General features: G+C 41.9%; 1 protein-coding gene across 1 annotated transcript in view; it reads right to left on the bottom strand.

The window, feature by feature from the left end:
• CD302 (CD302 molecule) overlaps positions 1-13,674 on the bottom strand; it is a 28,725-nt gene extending 15,051 nt beyond the window's left edge. Inside the window, exons 1-2 of the mRNA XM_081095901.1 lie at positions 13,508-13,674; positions 2,025-2,135 (exon numbers count right to left, since the gene is read on the bottom strand). Coding sequence (XP_080952027.1) covers positions 2,025-2,135; positions 13,508-13,574 — 178 coding nt within the window. The 5' untranslated portion in view covers positions 13,575-13,674. The remainder of the gene's footprint in view (positions 1-2,024; positions 2,136-13,507) is intronic.
• Positions 13,675-14,065: the final 391 nt, after the last annotated feature.

Genomic DNA, 14,065 nt, shown 5'->3' with positions numbered 1-14,065 from the left:
AGAGTTAATGGACTCTGAAACAAGCCACAAAGTTGCTGGGTGTTTTCTATTTTGTTTTGCTTTCCTAAAGAAAAATAGCAAATACAGCTAACCACAGTTGAGTTGTAGAGGAAGTCAGTCACAAGTATTAAGTATGCCTCTGTATAGTAAGAAGTTGCTTAACTGCGTAAGATAAGTATTAAAGCTGGACAATGAACGTCCACCTTGTGGTTCATACAAGCTAATAAGAGTATAGGAACCTGTCCTTGCTTGGCTCTCAGCCTCCAATATCATTAATTTCTGCAACTGAAATCTGGTTTATGTCTAAGTATCTATATATGTAAAGGCCTAATATGCAAAGTGTCCCCTCGGGAATTCGACTGACCAGAAGTTCGATCATTCACTATGCTGTGGGCTGACCACCAGGGGGTGGCGTGGAGCAAAGGAAGGCCCCAGCCAGCAGCTGGCAGCCAGGGAAGGGAGGCCCTGGCTGGCAGCTGGTAGGGACCCTACCCATGCATGAATTTCATGCACTGAGCCTCTAGTACAGCGGTTCTCAACCTGTTGTGATTGGGTGGTTTTGCTCCCTTGTATTCCAAATCGCTGGTTTGATTCTCAGCTTCATCTACTCTATTGTTGATTCCCTGTAAGTTATTCTTCACTTGAGTTAGTGTAACCTTCATTTCTGACTGGTTCTTTTTTAAGGTTTCCATGTGCTTTTTAGTGCTGCTGAAGTTCTCCCTTAGTCGTCAGGGGCGACCTCTGCAGTTGAGATAAACCTCCTGATTTTTATCCACCACTCGTGGGTGTGTGACCAGCCCTGTTCTGCATCTCCACCCCTCCTACCAGTCTGGATGTGGCTTCTTAGTTAATCCCCTAGTTCTAGGGCTTCTGTTCAGCTAAATTTCAGGCAGTTTTGAATGATGGTTGTTCTGTAGTTTAGCTGTAATTTTGATATGGTTGTGGGGGATTCTAATGCCGCTTTTTCCTATGGCCCCATCTTGACGAGAAGTTCACATCAGAGTTTAATTTTGAGCCAATGATGATCACAACAGTTACAGGCTAACAACAGGATGCACTTTAAGCTAAAAAGTCAAATATATAAAGAGCATACAAGTAAACCTTTTTATTTTATTTATTTATTTATTTTAGACCTTTTAAAAAATAACTTTTATTTAAAGTATTTCATTGCCCTAGCTGTTTTGGCTCAGTGGATAGAGCATCAGCCTGTGGACTGAAAGGTTCCAGGTTCAATTCTGGTCAAGGGCACATGCCTGGGTTGTGGGCTCGATCCCTAGTAGGGGATGTGCAGGAGGCAGCCAATCAATGATTCTCTCGCATCATTGATGTTTCTCTCTCTCTCTCCCTTCCTCTCTGAAATCAATAAAAATATTTTTTAAAAAATAATAAAATAAAATATTTCACGATGTGAAGTTACAAATATATTTCCCAGAGAATATTGAACATACAATACCCTCTAGCAAATATCCTTTCTTTTCTTTTTCTCTAATGTATACTTCTTTACCACAGTCTTACTTCATGGTTCCTTGTCACCTGATTTCTGCTCACACACATGCCTGAAATAGCACTTTCAGGGCAGAACAACAGAATGACTCAGAACTCTGGTCCTAAAGTCAGACACACCCTGGTTTGAATCCTGGCTCTACCAATTATGACCTGTGTGACCTTGAACAAATAACTGAACTAAATTTCTTCTTGATAAAAGAAGGTCTGTTATAATAATTGAAGTCAATTAAAATATATGGTGTGCTTAAGCACAGTGCCTGGCACAGCACAGGCACAGTATTTAGACCCTGCTGTTGCTACTGTTCTTCCACTCTGCTAGGACAGCAATGTGCTGTATAGCACAGAGTACATGGCCAACAACTGTCTTCCACCCAGTTCCAGTGCCTGTGGCTTGTATATTGCAGAATACGGTTGTTATAAGGACCCAGGGAGATATAACAAACAGTTGTTTTAAAAGAAATTAGTAAACACTATTTACTGATTTCTGAAAGGCAAAAGAAGAAGAATAAACTCCTTACCATGGTCAGTACACTGATTTCTGACATCCTCTATGCTTTCTACTTTGATGGTTTCTTGAAGAAAAATGTAACAACTGTCTTGGAACTGAACCCAGTTGGATGAAGGACAGTCTATGTGGAAAAAGAGAAACACTGTTCAGTAACTTGAAAATAAGAATTTCATGAATTCCTACAGATAAAAATATTAGATTTTCACAGAAAAAAGGAAAGGCAATTGCCCTTGTTAATTCAGCAACAAGGCTTTCAGTTTTTGTTAAAATGAGAAATTGACGAGTGTGACAGTAATTTATTTTTCTCTATTAAAAATGATGGCGACGAGAACTAAGCAAATGAATCTCTCTGGTTTTACAGAGCAAAGTTCTAAGTCTTTGGGTTGCTTAGGAATTCAGACATAAATTATAGCATTCTTGTCAAGGCAACAAACTATCAAGGAAGACCATCAGAATTACAAGCCCTTTTTACGGTCACCTTTGTAGCATGCAGTAATAATTCCAAAAGTCTTAGTTTTACAAGATCTTTTTGTTAAAATTATACTTCCAAGAACAGAGAATAAAACAAGTTGCTGGATTATGAATATTCAGACAAGTTTTCATATTGCACTGGAAAACAAGATTGATGTTCTTCTGAATGTTCTTACTTTATCACCTCATGAAAGCAGATTCTTAGAACTGGTTCTAGGAAATACAACTGTTTCTCTCCCTCTACAGCTGTGAGGCAGAGGCACATCTTCATTTCCATCTTGGTCTCTTTTGTTGGTCGTTATAAAGGGGTACAGTTTAAAGCCTTGGTTCTAGAACTTCACTATTAGCCTTACAAGCAAAAGTAGGCCTGCCTGTAAGAGTTCGGTTTCAACGGCCAGAATGGACAAAGGATACAAGGTATTTACTGAATTTCAGTGAATAAAGGAGAATAAGGCATGAATCTTCCATATTCTCTCAGGTCTATATAGGGAAAAGCACTAAGATTTTACATAGTTTTATTTTTAAGTTTGGTATGTATTATAATTTTAAGACAAACAAGTAGAAGGATGCCCTACTACAAAGATCAGAACTTAACAATCAGCTATGTGAGTCTAAATTCAGCAACTTCGATTTTACTAAGCTCAGGATGTGGCAGAGACCAGGAGTTGTCTCTGGTACTAGACCTCAGCACAGAGTACATGACCACCAAGCTAGGTTATTTCCCAGTCTTCTAGTAACTTCTGGACAATAAGGTTTGAGCAGAGGTGAAACGTGTAAAATGTGTCCAGCCAGTGTGGCTCAGTGTTTGAGCATCAACCTATGAACCAGAAGTTTGATTCTCAGTCAGGTCACATCCCCAGGTTGCGGGCTCGATCCCCAGTAGGGTCCATGCAGGAGGCAGCAGGTCAATGATTCTCTTTCATCATTGGTGTTTCTCTCTCTCTCTGTCTCTCCCTTCCTCTCTGAAATCAATTATAAAAATTTTTTTTTTAAGGAAGAAGTGTGCTCCTTGGACCATATGTCCTCTTTCCCACTGGCTTGAATATGGTTAGCCATCTCTAATCCTGTAAACAATGGAAGCAGCCTAGGAATAACACAGCGACAAGACGGAAGACGGAAGGATCCTAGGTGGAGCCATCATATCACACTCAAGTTGTAACAAGGAAGAAAAGAAACTTCTGTGTGGTTAAATCCACTGTTAATTCAGGTCACTGTTATAGCAGCTGGATCAATAACCTACTTAGTACAATGGGCTACTTAGAATCATCCTGACGTATGAGACCTGAGTTTTTCCATTGCCATATAGTATTGTATGAATTTATTCATTCTTCTGTTGATGATATTTGGATAGTTTCTAATTGGTGTCCATTAAGTACTCTTGCTATAAACACATTGGGCATCTTTTGGTGCACATAGGAATGCTTTCTCATGGGTATATTTCTAGAAGTGGAATGCTGGGTCATAGAGGTATCTCTGTGTCTAGCTTTGGCAGATACTGCCAACACTTTTGCAAAGTGATTATAATTCTTACAAGCAGCAATTAGGTTTCAAAAAAATTCCAGTTTGATAATATTTGTTTTGTAATTAGAATATTTCAATTAATATTTAATGTAGTTATGGATGCATTTGTGTTTATATATAGTATGTTACCATTTGTTTTCTATTTGTCCTACTTGTTTTATGTTCCTTTCCCCCCCTTTTGTGTTTTTTTTAGATTACTAAATATTTTTAAGTTCCATTTTTCTTTTAGCTTATTAAATAAATTTTCTTTAATTTTATTTCTGTAGTGGGAGCCCTGAAAATTACAACATGCCACCTTACCTAAATTTTATTGGTACCTAAACTAAATTAGTACTTTTACCACTTCCTAGACAATGCTAGGATCTTATAATATTTGAATTTCATGGACCTCCCTTCCTTTGTGTTATTGTTTTATTACTATTTTGCATGGTCAATGTTCCTTTAGATGTAAACACATATTTACCTACTCTGTTGTTCTTCATTCCTTCTTACATTTCTGTGTTACTAAGTGTCTCTATACTACCTTCATGTTTGAAGGATATTTTTGCAAATACAGTGGGGCCTTGACTTACGAGTGTCCCGACTAACGAGTTTTCCTAGATACGAGCCATCTCTCGGCCGATTTTTTGCTTTGAGTTGCAAGCTAAAATTCGGGTTACGAGCCAGCTTCAGTTACCCCACCGCTAGTTGGCACAGCGAACGTCACAGTGAATGCCACAACATCAGCCCAGCATCAGGTGTCTCACTCGTTCGCTTTAAGATTTGACATACGAGTAATTTGAGTTACGAGCTCGGTCACGGAACGCATTAAACTCGTAAGTCAAGGCCCCACTGTACAGAATTTTAGAATGGCAGCTTAATTGTCATTTAAGAAGTAACTTTGCCCTAACCAGTTTGGCTCAGTGGATAGAGCTTCGACCTGCGGACTAAAGGGTCCAGGTTCGATTCCAGTCAAGGGCATGTACCATTGAATGCATAAATAAGTGGAACAACAAATTGATATTTCTCTCTCTCCCCCTTCCTCACACTCTCTAAAATTAATAAATAACTTTTTAAAAAATTTCTTTATTGGTTAAGGTATTACAAATGTGTCCTCATCCCCCCATTAACCCCCAACCTCCCCCCCCACCCCAACACTCGTGCTCTCATCCCCCTGTTGTCCGTGTCCATTGGTTTGGCTTATATGCATGCATACAAGTCCTTTGGTTGATCTCTTCTCCTTACTCCCACCCTCCCCTACTTTCCCTCTGGGGATTGATAGTCTGATCACTGTTTCTCTGTCTTTGAATCTTTTGATGACCTACACCCACACTCATATGGCACTGATCAAATCCTGTATGCCAGTTATTTGATATTGATCCTATTTTCTCAATTGGACTGTGAACTGCATGACAACAGAGACCATGTCTTAAATTTAACTCCCCCCGGCCCCCCAACTATCATAGTGTCTTGTACCTAACACAAGATAGTATGCAGAGAAGTGGGCAGTGCAGCATTCTGACTAAGCATATTAAGCTATGGAGAAAAGTCTGGCTCTGACTACATGATCTTGGCTATATGTAACAACCTCCTGGTGCCCCAAGTTCCTTATTTGTAAAATGGGGATGATGCCAGTACTTATCACAGGAGGCTATTTTGAGAAAATTGCTCTAGGGACTACAGATTCCACAGTGAACAAAAAGGAAAAAATTCCTGCTATCCCGGAGCTCATATTCTAGTTGAGGCAGATACACAGATTAAGTAAATAAAATAATATGTAGGAGGTGTTTCATATTATTTCAATTGATAAATAGAAATTAAACTTTACAAAAATTTATTTTATTGATTTTAGGGAGACGGAGAGGGGGAGAGAGACAGAGAGAGAGAGAGAGAGAGAGAGAGAGAGAGAGAGAGAGAGAGAGAGAGAGAGAGAGACTGATTTTGTTGTTCCATTTTTATGCATTCATTGGTTTTCTAGTATGTGCCCTGAACCAGGGATAGAACCTGCAACCTTGGTGTATCAGGATGTCTCTCTAATCAACTGAGCTATCCGGCCAGGAGGTGTTTTCTATTTAGGTGGGTTATTAGCCAATCTATTGCCAAGTAGCAAATTAGCAGCTTAAATCAACTAAAAAGCTTTATTATTTTACACAGTTTGTCTGGGTCAGGAATTCGGAAGCAGCTGCTTCGCTGGGTGATTCTGGCCTGGGGTGTCTCATGAAGTCGTAGTCAAGATGTTGGCCAGGGCCACAGCCTCCACAAAGGCTCACTCATACAGACGGTGAGCTGGTGTTGCCTGTGGGGAGGCAGCCTCAGTTCCTCACTACATGACTTCTCCACTGGGTTGCTCAAGGGTCAAGTGATTCAAATGAGAACAAGGTAGGAGTGCAATGCCTTTTATGATCCAGCCTTGGGACTCACACTCGGTAATTTCCACAATATCCTCCTGGTGATACCGGTCAGCCCTCACTGGTGTGGGGTGAGCCATGCAGAGCACGAATACCAGGAGGCGAGAATCTCTTGGGCCACCTTGGAGGCTAGCGACCACAGGGAGTGATAAGCCCCAAGGAGAAAAGTGACAGCAGAGAAGCAAGAGCCTTGTGTAGGGTAGGGGTTTGGGTCGCAATCTCAGACAGGTGTCTAAGAAAGGTCTCCTTGCCGAAACCGGTTTGGCTCAGTGGATGGAGCGTCGGCCTGCGGACTGAGGGGTCCCAGGTTCGATTCCGGTCAAGGGCATGTGCCTGGGCTGCGGGCACGTCCCAAGTGGGAGATGTGCAGGAGGCAGCTGATCGATGTTTCTCTCCCATCCATGTTTCTGACTCCCTGTCTCTCTCCCTTCCTCTCTGTAAAAAATCAATAAAATATATTTTTTTTTAAAAAAAGAAAGGTCTCCTTATAAAGATGACTTATAAAAAGTGATCTGAATGAGCTGAAGGAAAAAGCCATGTGGATATCTAGGTCAGAGAGAGGGAATAGAAAGATTCCCTCTGAGATGGGAGTGAATATGATGATGATGATAATGGTAATTATAGCAAGTCAAAGAACATTGTTGAAGAAGTAAATAAGCCATACATGATAAGGCCAAAAAGAGAAGAAAAAATAAACTACAGGCAGGAAAATGTAAAAATTATTGCTTCACTTCCTCAAACCTCTCAGTTGCCTTCTCCGTCGGCTCATGTCAGCATTAGCAGAAACTCCAGTTAGCTGATTCAGCACGGAACCCTCCTTGCCATGCTCCAGGTCAGAGCTTCTGCCCAGGAACAAGCTTTAAGCACTGCTCAAGGGATGCAATTTTACTTTGAGAAGAGCAATGTCCAAGTAAAGACTGGATACCTTCCGTGAGGAAAGTCGGTGAGATTACTAGACTTCATGAGCAAAAGGCTAAACTAAGACTTGCTATCATCTTGCCTCCCTAAAATATTGCCATAGGTTTTCAGGTTCTGTAAATGTTTTCCATAAAATATATTTCAATAATTAAGCTTTGCTTAAGAAAAAAAAAAAAAATCCTGCCCACAAAGCTCTCTGCAAAGTGCTTTCTGTTACTCTTTGCAGCACTCCTAAAAGATAGATTGTTATTAATAATACACCTAAACGGCCTGGCTGTTGTGTCTCAGTGGTTGAGCATCGACCTATGAACCGGCAGGTCATGGTTTGATTCTCCGTCAGGGCACATGCCTGGGTTGTGGGCTGGATCCCCAGTAGGGGGCATGCAGGAGGCAGCCGATCAAAGATTCTCTCTCATCATTGATGTTTCTATCTTTCTCCCTTTCCCTTCCTCTCTGAAATAAATATAAATATATTAAAAATAATAAAACACCTAAACAAGTCTTTATGAATTTTGTAACTTTATAATTCTACTGATTTAACTAGTGCAGAATTTTAGAAGCCTGATGAGAAATTTAAAAGCTTGTACTTGATGTAACTCCAAACGTTTCCATATAGTTTCTTTGCCTAAAACTACCTTGTACTGAAAGAAGAAAATGGCATATCCGTGGAATATTTTGCATTACTGGTAAGCGGCCATAGAACTCTCTGTTCCCTTATGATTTCTTTTTTTAAACAATCAGGCACAGAATAAGAGGAAGTGATCCTGGGGACATACTTGTTCTGAGTGTTAACAAGGGAAAGGCAAAGATTATAATTTTTTTCTTTGTCAATAACAAGACCTTTGCCCCTCTCCCATTAAGATATGAGCTGCAGTCACTTCTGTCCAACAAGGGCAAGTGTGGCAGAGACAGAGGAGGAAGAAGAGCCCTTTATCCCCTTTACTGTGTAAGGGGGAGGGAGTGGCTGTTCCAAGTCCCTGACTAATCCAGAGCCCAGTATGCTGGCCTGCAAGATCTCCCTGAATCTCCAGGAAACCCAGCCTCTCTGACACTCCATCTCCTCTCAACACCACCCTTCCCATCTAGCTTCCACGGTGTCCATCTCTGCCTTGTCCCCTCACGTGCCTTCTCAGAAGAGTTGTCATGATATTTATTCATTGTATGGGGATACCAGTCAGTGTTACTCTGCACCTACTGGGCATCACTAGCCCATTTTCTTAGAGAGTCAGTTTTAAGATTTACCCTCAGGCCCGAACCCGTTTGGCTCAGTGGATGGAGAGTCGGCCTACGGACTGAAGGGTCCCAGGTTCGATTCCTGTCAAGGGCATGTACCTTGGTTGCGGGCACATCCCCAGGAGGCAGCTGATCGATGTTTCTCTCTCATCGATGTTTCTAACTCTCCATCTCTCTCCCCTCCTCTCTGTAAAAAAGCAATAAAATATATTTTAAAAAAAGAGATTTACCCTCAAAATCTAAAATAACCCAAAAAAGGAATGAAATATTTGATATGTGTTATAAAAATTGTCAATAACACTGTTTTAAAACTAGTTTTTAACACATGAACACATTTATAAAAGCTTCTCAATAATGAAAGAAGTCCGGAAATAATATCTAGTTGCAATTTCACTTTTTCATTGGAAGTAAAATAAACATTTATTAACATTTCAAATACAAAAACTATGTGAATTTCCCTTGAAACATAACTGTGCCTTCCACAGAGTCATAAAAAGTCATATCAGCCAAAGCCGGTTTGGCTCAGCGGATAGAGCGTCGGCCTGCGGACTGAAAGGTCCCAGGTTCGATTCCGGTCAAGGGCATGTACCTGGGTTGCGGGCGCTTCCCCAATGGGGGATGTGCAGGAGGCAGCTGATCGATGTTTCTCTCTCATCGATGTTTCTAACTCTCTGTCTCTCTCCCTTCCTCTCTGTAAAAAATCAATAAAATATATTTTTTAAAAAAGTCATATCAACAGATTAAGATGATTTAATGCTTTAAATTCAACTATGAGATAAGTTCATAGCAGAGGTAGAATAATTTGGAAGAAATTACAATCCCATTACCCACCTGCCGCCCCTACTTTTTAAACCATTATCTAAAATTTTTTTTATCACAAATTAGAATAAAGTACAGAGACATAAATCAAAACAAAATAAAACTCCACGAGATGGTAAAGTCTCTGCTATTACAGAGCTTCCTCCTGGTAAGGGAAGTGACAAGCAAGAAAACAGTGACAAGCAAGAATGGGGTGGAAAAGGAGACATCTGTAATACATACTTTTAACAATAAAGATAACTTTTTATTTTATTATTTTATTACTTTTTTATTTAAATTCTTTCTGGTTTAAAGTATTACATGAGTCTCCTTTTCCCCCCATTGACCTCTCCCCAGCCACTCCCACCCGCCAGCACATGCCCTCACCCCCTTACTGTCTATGTCCATTGGTTATGCTCATATGCGTGCATACAAGTCCTTTGGTTGATCTCATTTTTAAAAAACAAGATGCATTCAGAAAGCATTAAGTGTTTTGAAGAAGATAAACGTGGGGATGTGACAAAGAATGTGGCATGTTCAGGGAAGACCTGAGGAGGTGAACAGATCTGAATGATGTGGGTTAGGGCCACTATGCCAAGGACTGGGAAAGGCGAGGCTAGTCTGGTGCTTGAGTCTCAGGAGGTCAGTGTAGATGCACAGAATGGCAGGAAGGGTGGTAAGAGATGACAGGAGCACCTCACCGAGGGCTTGAAGGATACGGCAATTGCAAATTAGTAACCTACATCTTTATAAATTAGTGTTTTCGTACTCTTTGGGTAAATACCCAGAGAGGAGTTGCTGGGTCTTATGGTTGTTCTATTCCCAATTTTCGAAGGAACCTCCACACTGTTTTCCATAGTGGCTGTACCAGTTTACATTTCCACCAACACTGCAACAGGGTTCCCTTTTCTCCGTATCCACGCCAATAGGGATTATTTTTGTCTTTTTGGTAATAGCTATTCGAATAGGTAAGAATGGCTTCTGATTTGCAGTTTTGACTTGCATTTCCCTAATAAGTAGTGATGTTGAACATCTTTTCATAGGCCTGTTTGCCATCTACATGTCTGGAAAAAAAATGTCTATTCATTCTGTCCATTTTTAAATCTAATTGTTTTTTGTTATTATTGAGCTGCATGAGTTCTCTGCAGCATTATTTACAATAACTACAATGTAAAAACAACCTAAGGGTCCATTGATGGATGAATGAACAAAGAAAATGTGCTATATATATGTACAAAGGAATACTACTCAGGATGGATCTTGAGGGTACCTTGCTAAGTGAAATAAATCAAATGGAAAAGAACAAAAGTAATAAGATTTCACCCATATATGGAACATAAAACAAAAAAAGTAACAAAACAAACAAAAACAACAAAGTAACAAAAAACCCCAAAACAAATCCACAGATACAGCAACAGAATGGTGGTTACCGGAGGCAGAGGGGATGGAGGGAAGGTGAATTGGATAAAAACTAGACTTTGGACAGTGAGCACACAATAGAGTATACAGACATAAAAATATAATGCTGTATACCTGAAATTTACATAATGTTATTAACCAATGTTATTTCAATAAATTTAATTAAAAAAAATAAAAATACAAAGAGGGCTGCTTCCACAAAGAGCTAAAAAAAAAAAAATTAGTTACCTAAATTCTGATCCATGTGCTAACCACAGAATGAGGATTTACTTTGAAATGCTAATATTCACTCATCTTATGCCATCCATGGGAAATCACTGGCCCAGTAAACATACTGATCATCTACTAAGTGCAGAAAGAACTCTTTAAGAGGAATACCATAGAACCTCATTCAGGAATTTAAAGAGTGTTTTGCTCACTGTGATTTTCAAGATAACTAAAAACAATATAAGAACACTTACAAAATAATTTCCAAAATACCAGAACAATAGCAATGATCTCCACGTCAACATTAAATTCATACTTCATGCAGCAATACCATAGGAGCTTTTCTGTTGAGGTCTTGCCATTCAGCTAAATCTGTGAAAACCTTGAAAAGCTTTCTTAACTTAGTCCTAAGCCGAATGTGATTCTTGATCTTATCTGGATGGGAGATTTGTGAAGTATTACGATGAAAAAAATACATACATATATAGCTTTTTAGCCCTATATCATCAACATGTATGTGAATGTGTTCAATAACCATATACATCCAACGTACATCCCTGGAAAGCGTCACTCATGAGGTTTTCTAGTTGCAATAATTACCCTTCATTTTGTATGAAGAGAACAAGGAAAGATACAAGATTTCCCATGCATGTCACAGGTTCTAGACATAGAATTTTCATCTAATGCTCAGTTAGCCGTGAGGTATTATCTCCATTTTACTAAGGTGAAATGAGTTGGGTAACTTGTTCAAGGCCACAGTTTCTGTACCTGACTCCAAAGTTCATGCTCTGCTCATGCTCTTTCTAAATCAATCATTAAAGCCTCCTTACTGAGAGAAGCTGATTAATTAATGGCATTAATGTATTCAACACGCACTTTTCTTAAGCTCTTGAAAAGCCTATTTACTGACTTTGGGTGAACACACAATACAATATGTAGATGATGCATAACAGAACTGTATGCTTGAAACCTATATAGTTTTACTGAAACAATGTCACCCCAATAAATTCAATAAAAATTAAAGAAAAGCCCATTTAACCATCCTGCCAGTATAAAAAGGAAAAAGAACAAAACTTTCCTAAAATAGCTTGTCCTCTATTGATCAAAACAGCTTTTCTGAAGAGAGATATCCAAGTCTAGAAGTTGATGTTTTTTTGTAAAGTTTAACAAGAAAAGAATGTTTTGACTAGCCCGCAGTATGAAGGCATGGCCACCCAGAGGGTGGGTTCCCCGGGCATTTAGATGTTACGGGCGGGCAAACATGACGAGGGCATGCTTAAGGTGGGCTCAAACAGCCCCTCTTCACAGATCTCAAGCCCAGCCCTGCCTTAGGAAAAGCGAATGTGCAGTCTGAGCAGCGAGAACATCTGCACCAATTGTTTCTGCTCCTTCACCGGCAACAGATGACATAACTGGTCGTAAATGCTGGTGGACAAAAGGTTTCAGGGAAGGAGCTTCGGGTTTTTCAGCAAGTTCTGGGCTGCTGACTCTCCTGCTGCCTCCATCACTGAGGTCCTTTAAAATATTCCTGCCTGTCAGCAGGCTTCCAGCAAGAACTTATAAAACGACAATGACATTTCGTAGCGGGGCGGGGGGCGGGGGGGAGGAAGGGGGGAATCACACTCTTGCATAATCATTTAATTCAAACCCACACAAGTATTCACCGAGTTCTTGTTTATTTTGGTCTGTAATTCCTGGAATTGTTCCTTCAGTAGAGCTTGGGGATGGAAGCCTTTCCCCAGAGTGTACCCCAGCCACATATTTTACATGCTTGCACAGGAAATGTGTTTGTTGTGTTTTTCTTTTAAGCCACATGTTCAACAGAGTTGTATTTTCCTCAGGAGTCATTTGGGAAATGACTGACGAACATGTGTAATTTTTCATCTGTCACTTGCACAACTGCAGACCACACTTCACGATCTTTAAATCACACGACTTCAGTGAAATCCAAGCTTAGGCTGCGCCCGTCCCACTAGGATCCAAGGGTTATCTGGCTGCACTGTTTTCCTGTTGCAACAACTTGAACACCAACCAACTGGACAAACACCGCGGTGAGCAGATGAGGGCCTGCTTCCTCCCACCCCCGCCACCCACCCCGCGGGGCACAGCTGGGGACACCTCGGCGGCCAAGTTCCCCGCTCCCCATCGCAGCCCCCAGTGGCGCAGAAACTGTTCTGGCCGGGTACCCTCCATCCCCCTGCTCTCCGGCCGCTCAGCCCCCTCGAAGGTCCCCCTCGCTCCGAGTGGGGTCTGCGCTGACGCTTGCACTTCTCGGGAGGGAGAGGGAACTCTCGGGAGCTCGGCGACCCCTTCCCCCGGGCGCCTTCCTGGAACCCCCTGAACTGGAGGGTAGTGGGGGGAGGACCGACCCCTGGGCCCGCCCGCGGGGGCGCACGGGGAGGGGGGGGCGCGCAGGGAGGTAGAGAGGCCCGGGCGGGACGCGGCCCCCGGGGCGCCCAGGGACGGGTAGGGGATGGATGGTGGAGAGTCTCAGCGGGGCCGGGGGCGAGGAGGGGGCCGCGCAGGGGCGGCGACTTACCCGCGACAGCGGCGGCGGCGAGGCCCAGCAGCGGCAGCAGGACGGCGGGCAGCGCGGGCCCGGGCATGACGGTGGGTGCGGGCGCCCGGCGGCGCGTCTGGGAAATGCGGGGCGGCCCGACCCCTCCCACCGAGCGGCCCGCGGAGGGCGGGGGCCGGGCTCGCCCAACCCGCGGCGAGATCCGGCGGCGCGCTGCCCGCTGGACCCGCTCGCCAACGCAATTTTTAAAACTTTTCACGTGAATCGAATTAATTTCAGACTCGCAAAAATCGTACAGAGAATTTTTGTCGCCCTTCAGCCAGCTTCTCTAAATATTAACGTCCTATATATGCCAGTGTCATAATCAAAGTCAAGAAGGAACGCTGGTAGGCTTTCATCGATTGTCTCTCTAATGTTTCTTTTTCTGTTCTCAAATCCAGTCCGGGATCATTCATTGCACTGACATCGTATGTCCCATTGGTCTCCTTTAAATATGGAACAGCTCCTCTGTTATTCCTTTTTCTCTCTCCGGGTTTTAAAACGTTTTATTTGCATATTAAGGATATTGCGAATTCCAGT

The sequence above is a fragment of the Myotis nattereri genome (genome assembly GCF_964212035.1).
Source record: "Myotis nattereri genome assembly, chromosome: 7".
Lineage (NCBI taxonomy): Eukaryota > Metazoa > Chordata > Mammalia > Chiroptera > Vespertilionidae > Myotis > Myotis nattereri.
Note: the sequence above shows the minus strand (reverse complement) of the source record. Positions and strands in the feature narration are given on the sequence as shown.